An 18,883-nucleotide genomic window follows, 5' to 3' on the forward strand; every position below is an offset into this window, starting at 1 on the left:
TAACACATTTTTGTTTTAATTACTATTATATATATGGTAACACATTTTTATTTTAATTACTACTATTATTTGTATGGTAACACATTTTTGTTTTAATTACTACTATTAAGTGTACGGTAACATATTTTTGTTTTAATTACTACTATTATATGTATGGTAACATATTTTTGTTTAAATTACTACTATTATATGTATGGTAACATATTTTTGTTTTAATTACTACTATTATATATATGGAAACACATTTTTGTTTAAATTACTACTATTATATGTATGGTAACACATTTTTGTTTTAATTACTACTATTATATGTATGATGACACATTTTTGTTTTAATTACTACATTACTACTATTACATTGTTGTTTTAATTACTACTATTATATGTATGGTAACACATTTTTGTTTTAATTACTCCTATTATATGTATGGTAAAACGCGGTCTTTTGTTGCTCTTTAATGTATAATTTGTACACGAGTTCGGTGTCATAATCGAGGATCACCCGTACATTAAATGTTTCCTGTTTTCTCACTTTACCTTGCGCTTTTTGTTGTAATTTCCCCAAGCTGTTTTCTACTTGAATAAAATGTATATCAAGGTGTTATAATTAATTTGAAGCATTTTTCTTACCTTTATTTTGTGAAAAACAGTGTTTTTTATAATATAAAAAAATTACCTTTAATTAAATCAAGGCATGTTCCATTTTGCAGTATTCTACATCCGTGACGTAAACTTTACACCATACATTACATTTATTTCTTGTCCATTATAATCAAACTATTTTTGTTTGTTGAATGACCGTCAGATAGAAAAAGTATCGTTGTAATAGCCCCGAGATCCATATTTCATTACATTGTTGTAATGATCAGTTTTCATTCATTGAGACGGCTTCAGTCCTTTGAACCTGATGGCATTTTGAAGTCATGGCGGCACAATGCTGTTGACAACATCAAAACAAGACTCGTTAGAAGAATGAACTTGCTGTTTTCTTAACTTTGTTAATTTGCAACGTGCATATAGTATGTATAAACAACAATTCTACTGATATGTACATATCCAGAAACATGTTCTCTCTCTCTCTCTCTCTCTCTCTCTCACACACACACACACACACACACACACACACACGCGCGCGCACACACACACACACACATACACACACGCACATACACACACATGTAATAGTGAAAACATAATCTAGTTGAAGGTGAAAGTTTTGGTTCAAATCTGTCTACAAGTGCAATATAAAACGGCATTGATGTCTAAGTCAAATATAGAGGACAAAACGATGAATTCTGATTTTACACGATGGCCAAAAGCGAGAATATTCTAATAAACTATGAAAACATTACACACACAGACCCCCCACCCCCCATACATACATACATATATATATATATATATATATATATATATATATATATATATATATATATATATATATATATATATATATATATATATATTTATTGGTAGATTTTAAACAAATGTAACTGCAGTAGCGACAAATTGCTCCTTATTCTATCACATGTGCTGCTGATATCCCATTAAGTCTGTCGGCTTCAACCCTTTGAACCCGATTACAATGTGATGTCACGGCGACTGTCCACAGCTCAGACCGTCTCCAGGTCTTGATAACATCAAGACGAATGTTGTTTAGAAGAATTATCATGCATTTTGTAATCTGCAACGGGTATGTCGTATTTTTTAAGTTATAATAATACTAATGTAAATGACTCTGGGGAGTTTGTTCTCTTTTATTTCATATATTTTAATAGTGACAATAGAATATTGCCGCAAGTATAATTTTGTTTCAAACAGTAGATTTTTTTAATACTTAGTGTTATCTACCGTTGTCGATAATGACGAAGCATTGATCCTTTTACCGAATTATGTAGGAGAACTTTTATTTAATCTTATTTGCGAATCTATGATACATATATATATATATATATATATATATATATATATATATATATATATATATATATATATATATATATATATATGTGTGTGTGTGTGTGTGTGTGTATGCATGCATGCATGTGTGTGTGTGTATATGTATGTATGTATGTATGTATCTCGTCTTTCATTGTTTGGATAAGGCAATATTTTGACGGGAGGTGTGTTATGATCTTTCATGTTATCCGTATTGAGTAATATTTTAACGAACTATTATGAATAAACTCTCTCTCTCTCTCTCTCTCTCTCACAAACAGAATATCGCCTTTCTATTCAGTTTCATGTTACTGTACAAACTGACACGCATTATTTACTCAGAAAACTAAGTTATCACGGTGAAAGCCCAAGGTTTGTTTTTCTCATGAACATAAATTGTGGTTAAAACTACTATGTGCGTAACTTTTAACTAATCTGAGTGATGTCCCCCTGAACGTCTACGGCCAAATAATAGCATCAATAAATGATGTCCCAGTGACTGTTTACGGCCAAGTAATAGTATCAATAAATGATGTCGCAGTGACTGTTTACGGCCAAGTAATAGCATCAATAAATGATGTCCGAGTGACTGTTTACGGCCAAGTAATAGCATCAATAAATGATGTCCCAGTGACTGTTTACGGCCAAGTAATAGTATCAATAAATGATGTCCCCCTGACCGTCTACGGCCAAGTAATAGCATCAATAAATGATGTCCCAGTGACTGTTTACGGCCAAGTAATAGTATCAATAAATGATGTCCCCTGACCGTCTACGCCCAAGTAAAAGCATCAATAAATGATGTCCCAGTGACTGTTTACGGCCAAGTAATAGCATCAATAAATGATGTCCCAGTGACTGTTTACGGCCAAGTAATACCATCAATAAATGATGTACCGGTGACTATTTACGGTCAAGTAATAGCATCAATAAATGATGTCCCAGTGTCTATTTTTAGCATGTTAGTGGCATCGATATATTATGTCCCAGTCCCATGTGACTGCATACAGCCCATCACTAGCATAAATAAATGCTATTCTAGTGACTTTCTACAGGCGATCAATATCATTAATAAGTGTTGTCCCAGTGACTGCCTACGGTCTGACACTAGTATAAATAAATGATGTACCATGTGACTGCCTTCAGCCTATCAATAGAATACACAAATGTTGTCCCAGTTATTATCTACAGTCAATCAATAACGTCAACAAATTATAACCTTGTGAATGTCTATACTCCATTAATAGCATAAATAAATGTTATCCCATTGATTGTCTACAATCGATTATTGGCATCAATAAATTATATCTCAGTTGATGTCTACAGACCCTCAATAAATGATGCCCCAATTACTGTCTACAGTCCATAAATAGCTTCAATAAATAATATTCCAGTGACCTCTATATTCCTTCAATGTCATCTGAAAAGAATGTCTCTGTGACAGTTTACAGCCCTTCAGTCGCATCACAAATGATGTCCCACTAACAGTCTACAGCCCATCAATTGCATCAATACATGATATCCAAGTGACAGTTTACAGCCCATCAGTGGCATCAATAAATAAAGTCCCAGTAACAGTCTACAGCCCATCAATGTCATCAATAAATGATGCCCCAGTAACAGTCTACAGCCAATAAATGGCATAAATAAATGACGTCCCAGTAACAGTGTACAGCCCATCAATGGCATCAATAAATGACGTCGCAGTAATAGCCTACAACCACCAATGGCATCAATAAATGATGTCCCATTTACAGTTCACTGCCCATTCTTGGCATCCATAAATGATAATTTTAAAGAGAATTAACTTCTCCTATAACATGCAATATATATATATATATATATATATATATATATATATATATATATATATATATATATATATATATATATATATATATATATATATATATATATATATATATATATATATATAAGGGTGTGTGGGAGTGGGTGAAATTTCTAGTATCTCTTGTGGTAATGGTGAATGTATGTTATAGTTGCTAGCAAATTTTAATTCTTGTGAAATTTATACAAGTATGGTCTTTGTTAAAATTAAATAACTGTAACACACAAAAAATGAAGCTAATAAAAAAAATAGCATAACTAGTAAACAAAAATCATTTTAGTTTTAAAATATCACAGATGTTTCTCTTTTGTTGTTTCCGCAAGGACATTTCCTCGAGCAAATATTCCTAAGATTAGGTATTTAATTTAGCACGGATAAATAAATGTCATATACAAGAAAGAATGACAGTTACGTTATGTTCAATAAATAATGGTTGAGAGTGATACAGATTCAGTTCCCGTATGTTATGTAGATCAAAGGTAACATGATCATATAGTCTCCTCCAGTTCATTTATTACATAATAGCTCAGATATGTACACGATTTGATTCTTTCACGGTCATTTAACAAGAACATTTGTTTTGACTGAGCAATCTTAAAGAAACTTTTTTTCTTTATTTTATCGGATGATGTGAATACTTTTCATGTACAAATATTTGCATGCAATAAAGATCTGAATTAAAGTGTTGTTTTATTATGACGTAACCAGTATAGAAACTTCGAGTGGCCTTCCATACATAACTATTATGCTACTGAAAGATAGCCCTTCTTGACCGTCATTTCAGCTGATTTAGTTAGTATCTCTGTTATCTGGCCATTTACTATGCAATATTTGTATAGTATCCCTACGCCCAGCATGTATGCACATTAAGAGCCATAGAAAGTAGTTATATACAATTGACCTGGTAATTTGGCTGTTGGGAAGCCTTGCTAAAAACAGTCTAATTGGTTGTCTTGACTGTAATTTCAACTAAATAAAATTCTTCCTAAAAACGTGGTCACACTTGCTTTTCATAAATTGTTCAGTGGACACTTCCGCTATCAAACTCTTCATTTCAGTGGTACGTTGTTCGTGCATATAGTCGTCAGTCTCAAAATGCGTAAACGGAAGCCAGCTGTTTTGAAAAAATAACGAAGTTTTGAACTTTAACGCAATGGAGAAATGTTAGGGTCTGATGTTATCGAGGCTCACCTCAAACAGTTTCAATAAGATTTCAGCTATGACATGAAAAAGTACATCGTATTTCCAGTGTTGTGGGCAAGTTTCCTTTTTATTGTAAGCAACACCTAATCAGTGTTTTGATTTTCGCAATTTTCTTTTCATGTATACATCTTTCTAAACAAAACTCGAAAGACCGGCACACTAAGTGCACGTCTGCTGTTTTTACTGTTCACACCTAGCACCCTCTAATCTTGTAGTTAAAAAGTTAACTGTTATCTCTCTGCTAAGATAAAAGTCAATTAAGTCTCCTCACGCAATAATTTGAAACTAACGTATGATATTGTTTCACAGGTAATATATCGCCTACATGAGAACCATATAAACGTGTGCAATGTACGACTCGGAGCTTGATATAAAGAGACTTTCTATTTATTGTTTTACATCGGTAGATCTAAAAAAAACAACATTTTTTGGTTAGATATATTGCATCAAATAAAAGAAATATGAGAAGTGATAAGCAAACGTTTTGGATTTGAAAGTTTTTTAAATGTTATGGTAGCTAGCGAGAGAGAGAGAGAGGTTTATTTTAAGTTGTAATATCATAAAGGACAAACCATGATGATAAATAAATGCATTTTAGATGACGAGATCCTGAATCATCTCTACATTGATCTATTGAATAATGGCACATTGTGACTGGTAGATTTAATTTTCTTTCACCTAAATTTGTTTTGCCAGAAGAAAGCAGATTGTATGTGATCGAGAAAATACAAACAAATGTGAAAAGTTTATCATTTTCCAACAAAATCCACATTTGTAACAATGTTTTTATTAAAAATGTGATGAAAGAATATTTGAGATCTAGAATGTTTCAGGCCGTTACCTTTAGCAAATTTATACCTCGTTAAGTTTGTCTGCTGTTACTTTTGCGAACAAAAATTTAGCTATTTTTTTCGAAAGGGTCAAAAATAAGCTAGAACATTTTTAGTCTTGTTCAAAATAGGAATGAAATTAACCAGTGTACAACATCATTTAGATTTTTCACGTTTAATTTAGAGATATTTCTCCAGAGTAAATTTTCTGTAAAACTTAATTCATTTGCACAATTACAGACAGCTTTGATGCTTGTTCTTTGCTCTCTCTCTCTCTCTCTCTCTCTCTCTCTCTCTCTCTCTCTCATCAATGTACATGATATTAATTTATTTACTTCTATTTCATGTCATACTATGATTATAATGTATGTATGTATGTATGTATGTATGTATGTATCTATCTATCTATCTATCTATCTATCTATCTATCTGTCTGTCTGTCTGGCTGGCTGGCTGTCATGGTCATTCCTTGTTTTGTTTTATTTGCATTACTATGTCAGTATGCCGTTGTCGGTCTCTCGACCTCTTCTCGTGAAGTATCATTTTTGGAGGGTGTTCATTTTAAGCAAATAAAATACATTAGAAGCTTCGACTAGATATGTTTGTCCATGAAGCATGGAAAAATAAAATGCCAAGTCAATGTCTCTGGCTGACCAGTATTTAAGGGGCTTTCTTGCCATCCCGACGAGTCCTAGACATATTCACGAGAAGACACGAGACATTACATACGACGACATCGTATCCGACTCATTATACCCAAAACTATTTCTTGTAGAATGTGGATACCTGGTACATACCTTTAATTTCGGATTTTGTTTTACCTGGTGAAATTATATCAAGCACAAGAAACTGATTTAATGCTTGTGAACACCCATCTGTTAATTATCTTAATTTTAAAAAATTGTTTTTTTATTTACAGCGCCCCTTTTAGTTTTAATATTTTTTCTTCTTCTTCTTTTCTTTGTTAAATTTTAATCATAATTCCTTTCCCTTCAAATTCTATCAGATCCATATTTAATAATGTTTATTTGCATTTTAACAAGTTATTGCATAATTCAAAGTCTTACACAATATTGTATTGTATTTTGTTTGCATTGGCATTCCAAATGATAACACAATTAAAAATCTAATATAATATTGTATTATTTTTGCATGGAATTCAGCAGTGATTTTAAGTTGACTTATAAGATTAAATTAATTCTAATAAATGTCGCAACGATTCATGCAATGGGGGGGGGGGGCACACAACTTTCGTTCCTTAAAAATGCGTGCCACATAATAAATAAAATGCACAAAATAAAATCCTAAATTCCAACCTCAAGATTTGAAACATTCGATATTGTCTTTCTCTTCGTGGGACACCGAGATGGGCAATTTATTCAAATGTTTAAAATACGTCACTGAGAATATATGCCCATTAAGAGCTGCCTCGCAATCGAAGATATGAGATTGACTATTGATATATAAGTTGTATAAATTTGTATTGTCTAAGTTTTTCTAAGTTTCTCAATACTTATACTCGAGAAGAGAAATGGTTGAAGAGTTGTTCATCACTTTTCTTTCAACGATGACATTTTAGTCAAATAAACATGAAACACCAGTATTCCATGTAAGTTCTAATTTTGAGAAAGTGTGCAGTTTTTTCTTGTAATTGCTACGTTGTCACCGTTGTATTTTCATATAATCCAAGAGATTCACAAATAATCTTGACGTATTCTTTCATTACACCACTTAGCATTAACAGAAGCAACACTAAAGGTGCGAATACTGGGAAATGTCGTGATAGACAAAATGTGAAATTCGAATTGTCATAAATTATAAATGTTTAGGTCTGATTCTAACGGAGAACAGCAGACATTTATTGAGAAATGAGAATCCAATTTGTCAAAGCCAGTAAAGACCTTCTTAAGAAAAGAATACTAAATAATACGTTGTTTGTTGACTGACAGCTCAAACTGTTTGATATGACAACAGTTCCATTTTGTAGACAGGCAGCTGAGATCTAGCTTTTGAAAAACCACATATGACGGAAAAATATAGTGCAATTATAATAAAATTTAGAATTGCCTGGGAGATTAATTTCATTATCTCCTTCAATGTAGATATTTCATGAAACAAAAAAATGAAACTTCTACCCAAACACTTATATACCACACCAACGTGTAAAGAATTATTGAGTTCTGAAGAAGTTAGCGTTTTAAAAAAAAATTAAAACTATTTATCTTATTTCATAAAAATTTCCTTATTTCTAATTATCTTTACTCGACGTGTTTGTCTTTCCATTTTTTTCAGGAAGAGAAAAGCACCATGGGTACATCATTGTAAACTATAGAGTTTACACCAGAATAATTTGTTTTCATTGATTGTAATTTATACCCTGTCTTTTCAATTGTGTCAACATCCACATATTTAAGTTGGAAATAGTTCGTATTCCGTCGACGTATCGACTGTGATCTTGATGTCAATCTGAATTAAATTGTAATAACTGTGAGAAAACATTGTATCGTCCATGGCTGATGTACACGTATGAAAAGTGAGATATCGCCCATGGCTGATGTACACGTATGAAAAGTGAGATATTGTCCATGGCTGATGTACACGTATGAAAAGTGAGATATCGTCCATGGCTGATGTACACGTATGAAAAGTGAGATATCGTCCATGGCTGATGTGCACGCATGAAAAGTGCGATATCGTCCATGGCTGATGTACACGTATGAAAAGTGAGATATCGTCCATGGTTGATGTGCACGCATGAAAAGTGCGATATCGTCCATGGCTGATGTTGCTTATTGCAACCCGAGTTTATTACAGAAGTTGTCATACTGTCCTACTAATGGAATAAAGAAATCTTATTTTGTCTCTGTAGCTCAGACATAACTTGTTTGCCCTTATTATTACTAATTGCCCTTTATTATTAGTATTTGCACCTATATTTTGCCTTTATTATTAGCATTTGTCCATATTATTAGTATTAGCCCTTATTAGCATTTGCCTTTATTAGTAGTATGTTCCCTTATTATCAGTATTAGCCCTTGTTAGTATTTGTCTTTATTATTAGCATTTGCCCTTATTATTAGTATTAGCCCTTATTAGTATTTGCCTTTATTAGTAGTAAGTTCCCTTATTATCAGTATTAGCCCTTATTAGTATTTCCCTTTATTATTAGTATTTGCCATTATAATTAGTATTAGCCCTAATTAGTATTTGCCTTTATTATTCGTATTTGCTCTCTTTGTTTGCATTTGCTTTTATTTATGTACAAATTAATCGCGTAATGCTCTAGTAATATTAAGTAATGACGCATCCTACCCATAAGATATATGATGTAGCCTGCCAAAGATGAACATCTGTATGTAATATATTATACATGAATGAACTTAAAATTATCCCCCTCCCACCAAACAGAGAGGAATATATCAGAAACGGAAAACCAAACTTTCAAGAAGAAAACAACGTATGTTGAATAAAAAGACGGGGAAGTGGAGTAACCAAACGACAAAGGCAACTTTACAAAATAAATGGATACATACATACATACGTACGGACGGACGTACATACATACATACATACATACATACATACATACATACATACATATACACACATACACACATATATACATACATACAAACATACATACACACACATACATACATACACATACATACATACATACATACACACACACACACATACATACATACATACATACATACATACATACATACATACATACATACATACATACATGCATGCATGCATGCATGCATGCATGCATGCATGCATGCATGCATGCATGCGTGCGTGCGTGCGTGCGTGCGTACGTACGTACATACATACATACATACATACATACATACATACATACATACATACATGCACGTATAGTCCTTCCCTTCAGCCTCACTCCAACCTTTATGGAGAATGTATTTTTTAATGAAAATAAGATCTTTTTGGTCAGTGAGATTGCGGTACGGGTTCGATTCCTTCTTCAAAAACGAATTGTAACTCTCTGACCTGTTTGATTTAACTCGAGTCATTATATATATATATATATATATATATATATATATATATATATATATATATATATATATATATATATATATATATATATATATATATATATATATATATTTTTCATACACGATAAGGATGCAGTCTTCAGTTCAGACAAACAGTCCCACATTACCGAGCTATCGAGAGGTAAAAAAAATAATCACACTAGGATAATATTTTAAAACACGGAGCGAGGTCGAGGTATAAATGAATGCTGTTCGAACATGGTCTATGCTTGACCCACCGTACTGATACGGTTAATGATTTTACACAATACGATTATCTCTCCATCATAACACTTATTGCAATTCAAGACCCCAATAAAAAGATCGTGCTTGATAAATGATATTGTCAAGTATTAATTCCTTTTCATTTTCTTCTTTTCTTAATCTTTCTTATCTTCCTATTCTATGCTAATGATTGATTGCAGATAGAATTTAAGCGTTTTTAATTTCATAGGTTGATGACGACTTTATACACGATCAAGGTGATGATACACATCGATACAAACGTGATAATGTATTTGGATATACGACTTTTCTCTCCCAAAAATATTTAGAAAATCCCCCAATTTCCTCTGCAAAACAAATAAATTTTTATAAGACGCGTAGGATTATGTTATTATTAATTTTATGTGTGGATTATAGTTTTACTAAAGGCGATACATTGTCATTGATACAATGTGTTTAAAACAGATAAATAAGTAAATTACATTTTGTGTCATTTGTATTAGTTATTCATTCAATCAAGCAGTTAGTCAGACAGGCAGACAAACAAACAGATAGATAGATAGATAGATAGATAGATAGATAGATAGATAGATAGATAGATAGATAGAAAGATAGATAGATGGATGGATGGATGGATGGATAACGGACGGACGGACGGTTGGATGGATGGATGGATGGAAAGATAGATAGATAGATAGATAGATAGATAGATAGATAGATAGATAGAGAGATAGATAGATAGATAAATAGATAGATAGGTAGGTAGATAGGTCGGTCGGTCGGTCGGTAGGTAGGTTGGTAGATGGATGTAAGATTTTGTTCATGGATACATACATACATACATACATACATACATACATACATACATACATACATACATACATACATACATACATACATACAATTTTATTTATATGCCATTCCCACTTTGAATACTAGAAGACATTTGTAGATGTTAGATGGATAATTAATTACATGTATTGTTTAGCCAATCCAGAACGCAATGTCCTAATAATAAAAAATTGAAAAGTGTCTCTTAGGTGGAGGGAAAAAACACTACTGTTAAGATTCCATTCGTTTCTTTTTCAAAACATACGTGTGTGTGTATATTGCCTAATCCTTAAAAGCGCTAAGCGCTTGACAACATTAGACAACACCTAAAACATAAAAATGGGCATGTCTAAGATTCCTGTCAAAAACGGTATGGGGAATTGCATACATAATCATTTATATATTTATATATAGTATGTATATCGATAATATACTACGAGATGTATAAATTTTTCATGAAAAGGAAACGAGGCTTGCCGAGTTTCCTTTTGATGAAAAATGTATACAACGAGTGGTATATCATTGATACAGCGTACATACTATACATATATTTTATTTATGTCGCATACAAATATACATATTTGCACTTTGAATGGAGTTACGATATGCCTGAGCAACTGTGTATTGACTTAGTGAATGATCTCCTCACATCCCCATGCGTGTGCCCGCTACAAATGTAGTTCTACGATTTTTCTTGTTATTCACAATCACACATGTGAATTGAAAAGTTTATTGTTTTCTTTTTGAGTTTCTATTTTTATTCACATTTATTAAATCAATATTAGACACACTCATAATTTAAACGTGAAATATGGTTTGTATGAAGAAAGTTATGCACTACAAACACGGTTAGAAATTTGTACACTGAACCTGAACTGTCAGCCATTCAGGTACTGGGGTATGGAAAGTAGCGTGGAATAGAAACTAAGCGAGATGACGAAATAACAAGACGTAATTAAAATATTTTAATATATTGGCAATTCATCTAAGTCATTATTCTGCTTCTATTAACATTTCTAAAGACTATAAAATTCTCTCTCTCTCTCTCTCTCTCTCTCTCTCTCTCTCTCTCTCATATATGTATTTGAAAGTACACCGATTTCTGGGATTTTTTTTCCAGATATATTATAAGTATTAAATTAATTTGTTTCATTCTTTTTCTCCTTTAATGTCTTTCTGACAATACTCCAGTATGTATTCGACTCCTTTCATCTTTTTAGCAAGTATCATTCAACTTCTCGAAATCAACGTTGATGTGCAGACGTTTTTTTTAATATTTCGTACAGGTGCTGGTAGAGGTGACATGATGAACTTTCCGCAGAAACAATAAAAACACGTTAGTTTCCAAAGAGAGGATATGTGAAAATTGTGAGTGACAAGCAGAAGAAAAGACTATTTATGGTAAAACTTTGTTTTATTCTCAATAAATACACAAAAACAGTTGATCTTGACGTTTAAACATTTTAAATAGAACAGTGGCTGACAAACTGATTTTTGACATATACGATTAAAATGCACAAAATAATAAAAATTATTGCCATTGAATTGCATCTAGATGAGCATAGTGAATCAATACATAAAAATATTGCCACAGTAAAAAGTCAAATTTTTGTTTCTAACTTGTAACGTTTAAAACACCTAGCATTGCCGCAATTAAAACATTATCAATTATCTAAATTGGTACATTTGTTGTTTTTATAGATAATACATACAAAAGTATCATTCCAATAAATAAATGTGGTCTTGCAAGTCTCATATTGGTCCAAGGCAATAAAATTATTTTTTTTAAATGATGCTGTCTTGTTATTTATGAGAAAAGGAAAAGATCAGTATGATCAGATGCTCATTGTTCTTTTCGTGTATATTGTTTGCACTTATTATGAATGGTTCTACGTTATTACTCTTGTACAAATAAAAAAAGAACTGATGATTTTAGACGCAGCTAAAAATCAACATGGTCTTAAGAAGTCCCAGTAATGCCTTCCCTGTTGACATTACAGAGAGTGATCTATGCATAAATAAAAAGTATTTCTCAAAACACAAACACCTTGCGAATAGATTCGTACAGAAATTCTTCTTAAGTAATGTTCGGGTGTATGTCTGTTCTTTTATGCAGTATTTTGTACGTGTTACCAAAAATGATAAATAGGAATGGAATGCAAAGAGCATGACTTCAAGTTGTACTGCTGTTTTTCTACAGCAAAGATGGATTATGTTATGATGCTGTTCTGCCAAATCGGGCTTTTTGAAAAGGTTTTATTTTTGTTTGTTTTGTGTCATAGTGTGAAGCTGATTCTGCCGGCCAAAAGGAAGAAAGAAAAAAAAACAATTGAAAGAAAAACAAAGAACTCTTACATACTAAATCATTGTATGTTTTTTTCCATTATAAATTTTTGCGAACCATATTTTCTCTTTAAATTTAAAATGAAATAGGTTAGTTAATCCTGTGAGTATGCTGCATAATATTTCCCTGTAAGAATCTATTTTCACTGGCAGTAATGAGAAGAATGTTATTATGTTAGAAAGAATTTTGTTTGGATATCAAGTATGACTTTTATGATAAATGCTAGTATTGGATTGGGTGAACATTGAAAATATGGTGAAAATATAGTTTGCAATGAAACTTAATCATTCGACAAATTCAAAGAATATCTAGCAAGTAATGAATTGAAAACGTTCTAAATATTTAACTCGTTATGTTTGTCAGACCGAATCTTAATTTAAATTAAATATTATGTACTCATTCCAAATTAAAAAATAGCTATTTAACCAAAAATTGCAATTGAATTATTGTCAGATTTAATTAAAATGTACAATAATTATTTTTAAAATTAGATGAAATCATTCTAGAAAGTAAACCTTACAATCTGTTTATATTTATCGCGTACAAAAAAAAAAACAAATGGACAGAACGATGCAAGCATCCTCAACAATTGTTAAAAAATGTACTTTCACCTTTGGGATAGAGTGGAATGTACAAAAGAACATAGCAAACAAGACCACATTCTGTTCTTGAAAAACATTTTGAAATTTGAACCTCTGCATAGATTTGTTCGCAATTAGCAAACAAGTCTTACCGGAGCTCAGACAAGACGATACGCCGCTAGTGTCCGTCTTTTCAATCGAAATCCGGCTTTAAAACGAAATCTTACACGTGTACGTATTTTAGGCCAAACGATTTGAACATGGATGTTTTCCAGTATAGAAATTACAGTTCTTTTTCTCGCTGCATGAGAACCGTGCCAGCTAGACTTCTTTTTTAACTAAGCATTTTTAAATTAATAAATAGTGGCTCCAAAGAAAATCTGATATGGCGCGTCAACAACAATTTCGATCAGAATATCGTAAACCTTTTTCTGTATTTATAACCTCACCTTTGCCAAACATAGTACCAACTATGTTATTGAGCAAATAATAATAATAATAATAATAATAATAATAATAATAATAATAATAATAATAATTCAGATGCAAGTGCTTCAACAGCATTCTGTTTCTACACTTAATGAGGAAAATAGGTAGGAAGAAATTTATCCATCCATTAATACAAGGAAAACAACAAATAACAATTCAGAATTGTTGTGTTTGAACAAATTTACAAAACGTTTACATCTAATTGGTCAGTTTATCCGAATGGGTGACATTTAAACATATTTAAGCAACATCAACTTTCATTAGATTTAAAAGATATTTTTAACGTACCATACAGTTCTTAGGCTCTCGAATTTAGTAATGTCTGAAACAATAGATTTTTCGATAACAAGTTATATATCTGAAAATCATGATTGTCGCCTTTAAATTTTAACATTAAAAGTAATGAAATCATTAAGTAGACAGTCGCCAACAATAAACATCATATAGAGTTCTCTTTGGTAAGCGCAAAATCTTTTATTGTATGTGAAATATGTGACCATCACGTTACTCATATTGTGCAAAGACCTGAAATATCAGCCAATGATGAATGTGTTACTAAGATAATTAGGACAGTGTACACTAGAAACTAACGACATACATACGTGTCTCACTGATGGTCCTATACATCACATATTTACACAAAGGTCTCCAGTGTTACTTGTCTTGTTGTCTCGTCTGAGGCCGTCTGTTTTGCCTTGCAGAGCGCACCGATTCACCTTCACTAATTCAGCACAATACCACAAACGTTAACTTTTAATTTTTTTCAACTCTTATCCACTACATAATCACGTACCTCGTCATTGTTTGTCTCCAAAATCAATTCTACTAAAAGAAACTTGGGCTTCATAATTTTTCCAAACTTTTGGGATTTGTCAAGAGCTCTCGTAATATTCTCCAAGCCTGCTTGGCGGCATTGTCCATAGCTGAAGCTGATTTTCCCTTGAAGAGATCCACATGAGGAAGGAAATAGTGGGGACATTTTCTGTTCTGTAAACACGAAATGAGTTGCAGAAGGATTCCGTTGATTCTGTCCCCCAAACATGTATCATCCCATTCCATCTCTCTTGGATGTTTTTCACATTCATACAAGAGTAATGTTTTAAGGTGATAATTAATTACTGGTGCCCCAGGCACATCTAGGTGGCGGTCATGCAAGGTTTTGAGGATACTTAGACATTTTCGTCTGCAGCCTCCGTACAACAATCTATCTTCTGCATATTTGAAGGACATCACCCAAGCATCCCCTTCAGCCGCACTTTGTTTGTCCTTCATGTATATACTCTCCTTTGAGAGAAGATCAAAACCCTCTGTTTTGACTTCGGCCACTAGATTAGGGTTCGGCCAAGGAATGTGGGGGATGGGCCAGTGAGCCGCACTCCGGGGCCAAATTCCGCCACATCGGAATGCAGGGGTGATTTGGACAACATATCGCTCCTTGATTCGAAGTTTGACTTCTGTTGTATCGGCGACCATTTTGACAGTGTCTCTGTAGCTGCATTTGTCAACAGCTTGGGCAACCAGTGTTTGAAACCTGGATCGAATCTTTCTTGCAGAGAGGTATCCAGAGGCCGTTATAAACTCGACCCATAGTGACATGGAACGTTTTCTACCATCACTCAATTTCAACACTGCGCATCCAGGAATGCTCCCATCATCCACAAAGTTGAAAACTCCCATTTGGTTCAAATATAGAACTACCTCGAATTCTGTGGGAGAGACAACCTCAAGTCCTTCAAATCTGCTATTGACCTCGTTGAGGCTACTGATGAACCTCGGTTCCTGTACCTCAACCTCTTTCAAAACGTCCTGCACCACTTTACACACCTCTCGTATTGTCTTTACTATATTTCCTTGTCTCGTTTGCACACGTTCATTGTAATATTTATTTAACTGAAAGAGTATCTTAGACTGTGCTGCCATCATATCGGGCGAGCTACCATCCAACAACATTTTTTAAACAAAATCTCTGTTTCCTTTAGGAAATACAAAACAAAATGCAAACTGAATCCAGGAAAGTTGGAAGAGCAGATTAGAAAATTCTCCTCAATGTTTATAAAAAGAGCAACATGGTGGAACGTTACCTTGCCATGTACTCAAAGTTGTGTTTATCTTTAGTACACTTGCAGTTGTATCCGTGTTCACATTCCGTGTCAGTATTTCACTCACTGTCCATTTAAGCGTTCAACTATTTGAGTCTAAACTCTTCTTATGTGTTCAACAACCACGATAATTCAAGTATGCCTTTTGAATGTAGCTTTTATGATTGTTTCTATCCCCTACCACCAATATTGGCACAACTGCCTATGTTCGTTTACGTTGTTGATTCGGTGCATTTGCCAAACACTAAATCGTGGGCGGTCTAAAATTCTTGTGATTGACCCTTAGCCAATCAGCTTACAGGCAATTTTGACGGTAATTAGCCCAGGGAAACGCTTTTCAAGCATTGGCGTGAGGAGATAGTGTTTTCAAGTTGTGACTAGTCAACGTAACGCCTTCTTGTCTAGGCCACACCTTTACGTCTATCCCCCGCCTACTACATTCTTTTGCCACTTGCTGGATTTTCACTATCGAGTGCTGTGAAAAATGCTTGGATGCGCTTAGTTAGCCATCAAATGTAGGATGGCCCTCGCCCCAGGAGTGCTTACACACACCTTTTACTTCTCCGATTTTCAACGGAAAGTGAAAGAAAAACAAGAGTATGCAAAATTTGCCTCAGAGAATATGCACTTATTACCAACGTATAGGAAACAAAACTGACATAGATGCCACAAATAGAGCTTGATTTCCTGTTGAGACCTCTAATGTTATACAATTAGGAACATTTTCGCATGTTTTATTATTTTTATATTAAGATTTTCTTTGGTATCTCGCCTTTCGTTCAGAGAAATTTCACTTTTGCACGAAATTAAAATTGTATCTTACACGATTGGCTGCTTTGCTTTGCAGATGAAAATAATTGATGGATTAATTCTCTGGACAGAAGGAAATATTTTTGTAATATTTTCTAATTAATGAAGGCAAAGTCAAGACTAATTATTTCCTAATTAAATATTGAATTTTACTCTAGTAGAGTACCAATGAATACTTTTCTACTATAGTATGAAAACCCGGGTGCAAACTGCTAAATTATTGCAAGAAGTTGAAATAACAGGATACGAAAGTCCAATAAAATTTTCAGGCAGGAAAGATACATTTTAATTTTATGTTTCTTACTTTTTTATTTGCTAAACATGATGTTCTCGTAAATGTATGTTTCCTATTTTTACTTGAACATGGGGACGTCTTCAGAGGCTTGGTAAGTAGTGACGTCATCTACATATGATGTATAACAATTAGAGATAAATACAGAAAACTATTCTTTTATTGCAGTCAGGATATTTCAAATTCCATTTAAATAAATTCTCATCAAGTCAATTTGTGATTATTTTTATTGAATAGGACTGTTTCAGCAGACAATCGCGCTGTTGACATATAGTGATGCAAATATCATTGCTGGTCTTGTGTATATCCTCCTGACATTTTTTGTTTATCCTTGATAAAAGGTCTTGTGAAAAGAAAGAAAATAAATTGTATATCGACAAAACTATCTCACTTCTGCAAACGTGTACGCCCATTGCATGCTTGAAAAAATATGGTACTTTCAGCTTTTATAACTTCTTTTCAGAACTTTTGAGACTGTTTTCAATATGAAGTGATATTCTTTTAAATACGAAACAGTAAAATGTTGACTTCTTTGTCTTTTGCACAAATTAGTATTTTTTAAATTGTTTAATTTAAAATGTAAACTCCATGCATCTATACCTTTATAGTTTTAAATCAATTTCCGTTCGTTCTAATGAAAGATAGTATTCATCATCGGACATTTTATTTCTACGGTTTATATTTAAAAAGATTCAATTATCGACGAAACATTCAATAGATTAAACAGTAATTATAAAACCATTCAAAATCAAAATTTCATGCAATTGAAGCCATATTGTTTTAAGAGAATACAGATGAACAAGGTATACGGACTTATGTTTATGTAGGCTTTTTTGTAGCCTTTATGTTTATTTAAATGAACAACTTCGAGAGAATTGCAATACTTTTGAAAGTAAAGTACATATCATTACTGCAAAACTCACTTTCTTAAATATATACCCCGTAATGAAATTTGCTATTTTTTAAAAATTATTTATTTATTTATTTAAAAAGTACTAATCTGTCTACAAATCTATCGACTAAATGTTTTTCTGGCTCTTTAACAATAATCTATCAAGTGAAACATTACGTGAAGCTCTCTCCCAAAATGCCATTGCTGTTTACAAGAATTAGAGTTATATTTTCTCCATTAAACTGTTCAACTGTACAATGAGCATTTCAAGAAGGGCGACTTAAAATGGCAATTGTACAATGAGCATTTCAAGAAGGGCGACTTAAATGGCAACTGAACAATTAGCATTTCAAGAAGGGCGACTTAAAAAGGCAACTGTACAATGAGCATTTCAAGAAGGGCGACTTAAAATGTCAATTGTACAATGAGTATT

General features: G+C 32.8%; 2 protein-coding genes across 5 annotated transcripts in view; one reads left to right on the forward strand and one right to left on the reverse strand.

Moving 5' to 3' along the window:
- The window catches only part of LOC149798288 (neurobeachin-like), a 561,888-nt gene that overhangs the window by 364,415 nt on the left and 178,590 nt on the right, over positions 1–18,883 (forward strand). The window lies entirely within an intron of this gene.
- On the reverse strand, positions 12,339–16,687 carry LOC149798290 (protein mab-21-like 2). The gene has a single exon (XM_089963434.1). The coding sequence runs from the start codon at positions 16,305–16,307 to the stop codon at positions 15,201–15,203; it is 1,107 nt and encodes a 368-aa protein (XP_089819560.1). The 5' UTR covers positions 16,308–16,687; the 3' UTR covers positions 12,339–15,200.

The sequence above is a fragment of the Sinohyriopsis cumingii genome, chromosome 6 (assembly GCF_028554795.1).
Source record: "Sinohyriopsis cumingii isolate HCF-2022 chromosome 6, ASM2855479v2, whole genome shotgun sequence".
Lineage (NCBI taxonomy): Eukaryota > Metazoa > Mollusca > Bivalvia > Unionida > Unionidae > Sinohyriopsis > Sinohyriopsis cumingii.

Coding starts and splice junctions, on each gene's coding strand:
- LOC149798290 (XM_089963434.1), bottom strand. CDS start 16,307: ATGTTGTTGGATGGTAGCTCGCCCGATATGATGGCAGCACAGTCTAAG.